Here is a 5,213-nt window from a genome sequence, read left to right as displayed (position 1 = left end):
CCCCGACCTCCGCGCGGGCGGCGGCGGCGGTGGCGGCGGCAAGGCCAAGAAGTCGGTGGACAAGAACAGCAATGAGTACAGGGTGCGGCGCGAGCGCAACAACATCGCGGTGCGCAAGAGCCGCGACAAGGCCAAGCAGCGCAACGTGGAGACGCAACAGAAGGTGCTGGAGCTGACCAGTGACAATGACCGCCTGCGCAAGCGGGTGGAACAACTGAGCCGCGAACTGGACACGCTGCGGGGTATTTTCCGCCAGCTGCCAGAGAGCTCCTTGGTCAAGGCCATGGGCAACTGCGCGTGAGGCGCACGGCTGCAGGACCGCCCTGGGCCAGCCTCTGGCGGGGACCCGGGGAATGGTTTCGGGTCGCCGGATCTCAAGGCTGCCCGAGCCCTGCAAGCCAGGACTAGGAGATTCCGGTGCCGCCTGAAAGCCCGGCCTGCTCCGCGTGTTTCTTCCTTTCCTCTGCGCCGGACTCGGTGCGTTAAGATGACGGGGTCAGGCAGTGGTTTCTCCCTGTGAGAGGGGAGAATTCTCCACAGGGCTGAGCTGGGAACCCAGCAACTCTAGTATTAAGGAATAACCTTGTGCCTTGGAAATGCAAACTCACCGCTCTGCTTCCTACCGAGTAGGGGGAGCAAATACGTGCCTTGTCATTTTATTTTGAGGATTCCTGCCTCCTTCTCGAGGCTGCAGCAGGCCCCCATAAAGAAAGGGTGCAGGCCCAAGGCAGGAGGAAGGTTCGGGGAGCTGAGATCCCGACAAGCCCCAGTCGCTCCTCAGTGCCTGTCCTGAGAGAGGAGGAAACAGGGACTAGGGGCTTTGACCTAAGGTTGTTCCCCTAGCTCTGCATGAAGGTGGAGGGGCCCTAGTTCCTTTCCTCTCCTACCACCCCTCCTCCCCCAGCCTGCAACAGGCTGAGCTTCCCCAGGCAGAACTCACTGAGATGGGGGCCACCAGGTCACCAATGGGAGCCCCCACCCCCAGTCAGACCAGAAAGCTAGGTTGTGGCTTAGCTATAAGGACATATGTTCAAGGGAGTGGTGGCCTGGTGGAAGAGGGGAACCTAGAGATCTTGTCTTGGGTGGGGGGTGAAGGGACGCCGGGACCATCAGCCTTGTCTGTACCGTATGTCTCCAGCATTGCCATATGAACATGAAGCACAATCATTCCATCCCAGAGGGACCGGAGTTATGACAAGCTTTCCAAATATTTTGCTTTATCAGCCGATATCAACACTTGTATCTGGCCTCTGTGTGTCCCAGCGGTGCCTTGTGCAATACGAGTGTGCATGTCTATGCTAAACCACCATTTTATTGGGTTTTTGTTTTGTTTTGGTTTTGCTCAGATACTTGCCAAAATGAGACTCTTCGTCAGTAGCTGGGGGAAGGGTCCGAGGCTGTCTTTCCTTTTGGTTTTGGGATTGCTTTTGCTCCCGGGGGACCAATGAGGTGAGGTGGGCTCCCCTTTCCCCCCAGCTTTCCCAGGGCGGTTGTGGGCCTCGGCTCCCGTGGGCCTGGGCTGCCCACAAGCCTGTCCCCCCGGAGGCCCCGGCTCCGGGTCTGGAAGGGAGGCGGCCTCCAGCCAACACCCCTGGGGCTGGGAGCAGGGAAGAACAGCTTGGTTCTCCTCTTTTGGGGAGAACATAGAGTTTCATGCTAGATGTTTTATGTATTATATCTATAATATAAACATATCGAAGTAAATTTTGTTGTCTTTTTAAAACCTGAAAGAAGCTACTTCCAAGGTTTTCTGTGGGTCAGGTCACATTTGTAAATAATCACAGCCTTTTCTCTGACTGAGACCCTGATTTTCATTAACTCTCCATCCGTCTTGAGCCCCTCTTTACTTTAAGGGGTGACTTACTTCCCCCAACCAAGACAAATAAATAGCAGAAGGAGGAAAAGTCTCCAAGCTGAGAATGCCCAGAGCCTGGAGAGAGAGCTCCTGGAGTGGAGAATGGGGAAGGGATCAGGAGGGGGTCGGGGCAGAGGTCTGAGCATGGCCACTCATCTGGCCCTGGGACAAGAAGAGGGAAGAGAGGGAGCCCTCTCTTGAGGGAGAGGCCTGGCTCAGTTGCTCCAGGCTGAAGGGGCCCTTTGGCACACTCAACATCTAAGTCACTCCCACTCCAGCTCTGGAGCAGCCTAGCTCACGCCGCTTCTGCCCCAGCCCTCCAGCAGGACCTTGGCGGGCAGGAAGAGGCCTCCAGTGGCAGGACCCTCCACCCCTCCCTACTTTCCCCCACTTTCCCCCACTTTCTCCCACTTTCCCCGGGCCATGTGGCTACAACCTAACCCAGCAGTGCCTAGAAGGGCAGCCTGAAGGTCGAGCCCCTCTCCACCCAGTCCTCCACACCTGTCCTGCCCCAGCCCACCTGGGAAGGGAGGCCACAGCAGGCCAGCAGCAGGGGTCTGGTCCTGACCCACACACCTAGCACCCACCCTCCCCTCTGTGTTCATTCTGGACACAGCAGGAGGCTGAGTCGTGATGAGGCCCCCACTAAAATGATGCACCCAGCACTCCCTTATCAGCAGTGACAGCCAACCAAGGTGGGGTGGGCCCTCATCCTCGAATTAACCATGCCCACGAGGAAGCAGCCCAGGAGGCTGACGGTGCTTTCAGACTTTACCGTCTTGGAGGGTGAAAGGTAAAATACTTTTTACCTCTTTTCACCACACACAAGAGTGTTTGCCGAGCAGCTTACAGTATATGTCAGTGTGGACTGGAGTATTTTTGAGAAATTACACATTCTTTTTAAATTCTGAAAGATTTAGTTTTCCTTGCCTGCATAGTTAACTGCCCCCCCCCACTTCCCAACCCCCACCCCCGCCCCCTCTGCCCTGTGCCTTGCCGCCTCCTCACCCATGGCCGCCCTTGGCAGAGGAAAGGCCACGAGCCCGGTGAGGAGGCGGGAGCCTGCCCGCCACCCTGGGAACCAAGGAGGCAGATCCCCACCGCCTGCCTAGAGGCCTGGGGCAGGCCACAGCTTGCTAGGTCCCAGCAAACCCTCTCTGAGTTCAGTGCTAATTCCAGTTTTTCTTGTTTGAGGGGGCTGATCCTTGGCTTCCCCCTTTGCCCCCAGAACAGGTCCCAGGATGAGTGGGGGAGGGGCGACCCTCCTGCCCTCACCCCTCCCGCAGTGCCACCCCTCTGGGGGCTTCCTCTTTCAAAGCTGTTGGGTCATGGAAGGGCACCCTTCCTACTGCAGATGCTGAGGTCCAGGGTGGGTTTTGTTGGAGTCAAGACACATCTAATCACATTCAGCCCCAGGAAGGGTATGGGGAAGGTGAGGACCCCATTGTGGCCCAAAGTAGATGGAGCCCCCCAGGGAGAGCCCATTGCTTCCTGCAGAGCTCCCCACGGTTCCCCTCCTGACTGCAGCCTTCATGAGGAACCACTCCAAGAGTCCGGCACTGAACATACCCCAAGTATTTATTGGATGCCTACTGTATGCCAGGGCCTGTGCCAAGGATGGGGCGCTCAGCTGGGAGCAAGCAGACCCTGCTCCTGCTCTCAGGGAACTCACAGCCTCTGCTCCAAGCTGTGTTTAAGGGTGACAAGTGCAACAAGGGAGAGCTCAGTGTGTGAACAGGGTCCACCAGGCAGGCTTCCTGGAGGCAGCAGCTTTGACCCAACACCTGCCAAGGGCAGCCCCACCTGGACCCAGTCCCAAGATGCCTGGATGCTTCCACCTTACACTGCTCTCTCCACAACAGGTAGTGTCTGACCACAGGGACCTCACCCCCATCACTGGGCCACTCCTGAGCCCTGAGTCCCCTGACAGCACTGTTTAGGGGAGCTAGTCATCAAGGAAGGAGCAAGGGCAGAGGGAGGAGGGAGGTGGTTCCTCTGCCACCAGATGCGACCTGATGGTTTAGTGCTGTCACGGATGTCACCCTTATCTCCTGGATCTCCTGGGAATCTGTGAACATGGGGTTTGGCTCTGACACCTGCGATGAGCCACTGGGACTGATGAGGAGTGTCTGCCCCTCCCAGAAATCCCGCCCCCTCTTTCCCAGGCAGGAACCTGCCAGGTCTCCTCCAGGAGCTGCTGATTTCACAGGAGGGGAGGGGGCAGCAAGGAGAGGAATGGGGAGGCCAATCATGGTGAAGGTCAAGGGAAAGCAGAAACCCTGACTTCACTTAGCCAAGAGGCCTCTCCTTCCAGGGCATCCACAGGCCTTCTGTAGACATGGGGCAGAATCCTTGCCTGGATGGTATTGATAGTCCAAGCTGTTTCTTCCTTGTGCTGGTAGGGAGGGGAAGACTGGCTTCTCCTGTTCTCTTCTTTAAATAAAACGAAACCACCAGCACCTTTGAAAGATCTTTCTTGATTCTGTGGAAGACTCTGGCTATCCCTTCTCTCTCAACATCCCCAAACCTACCCCTCCCCCATACCCCTCTCTGCGGACGGAGCATTTGACGTAAGCTGAGACATAGGAAAGATACCGATTCACTATCAAAGCATCCTAGCCCCATCCCAGAGCAATTAAAAAGCCAGATGGAATCTCTGGGAAAACGGCATTAATAACACAAACAATCTGTGCAGGCCGGCAGGAACCCAGGAGCCTCAGGCGGTGGTGGGGCTGGGGGGGGGGGTGGTCTGGGTGCTGGAACGAGAGCTTGTAGCAACATTTCAGCCATGTGGCCAGCCAGGGCTGGGGCCATCACAAGGGTATGCTAGATCTGGCCTTAGCTGGGCCATCACCTCTGGCCTTTGCAAAGGCCACTGTGCAGCCTGGATCCTGGTGGCTACAGACAGAGCCAGACAAATGTGGAACCCATTATTCAGGCAGCCGGAGCCTCGGCCAGCCCTGTTCTGGCACCCAAGAGCTTTGCTTCCCTTCACTTTATTTTTATTTATTATTTTTCTAGCCTTCTGGCTCCACCCACTAGGAACAGGCCTCCCTGAGTGTATGGCTTCCTAAGACGCCCTTTCTCTTCATGTGCTGTGCCCCAGTCCACTGCCTGTGTTCAACGATAGCAGGAGATGGGGTTGGGAGACCCCAATGGGACCTGAACTCCTGGAGCTCCCCTTAGAAAACAAAGTGGCATGGTCTTTGGGCAAGACCAGCTGGGCTCTTGGAAGCCAGCATGATTATTGGGGGGGCAGAGCACAGGGGTCCACATTACTTGGCTGCCTTGAGGGGTGGGAAGGGGCTGGAGGAAAACCACAGGAAAAGAATCCTCTGCTGTGCCTTTTTCTAGGCAG

The 5,213-nt window shown here is 56.7% G+C and overlaps 1 protein-coding gene across 1 annotated transcript in view; it reads left to right on the top strand.

Moving 5' to 3' along the window:
- The window catches only part of CEBPA (CCAAT/enhancer binding protein (C/EBP), alpha), a 3,043-nt gene extending 1,339 nt beyond the window's left edge, over positions 1 to 1,704 (top strand). Inside the window, exon 2 of the mRNA XM_008583020.1 lies at positions 3 to 1,704. Within this exon, the coding sequence (XP_008581242.1) occupies positions 3 to 301 (299 nt within the window). The 3' untranslated portion in view covers positions 302 to 1,704. The remainder of the gene's footprint in view (positions 1 to 2) is intronic.
- The last annotated feature ends 3,509 nt before the right edge of the window (positions 1,705 to 5,213 follow it).

The sequence above is a fragment of the Galeopterus variegatus genome, unplaced genomic scaffold (genome assembly GCF_000696425.1).
Source record: "Galeopterus variegatus unplaced genomic scaffold, G_variegatus-3.0.2 Scaffold2795, whole genome shotgun sequence".
Lineage (NCBI taxonomy): Eukaryota > Metazoa > Chordata > Mammalia > Dermoptera > Cynocephalidae > Galeopterus > Galeopterus variegatus.
This window is presented reverse-complemented; position numbering and strand designations above follow the sequence as displayed.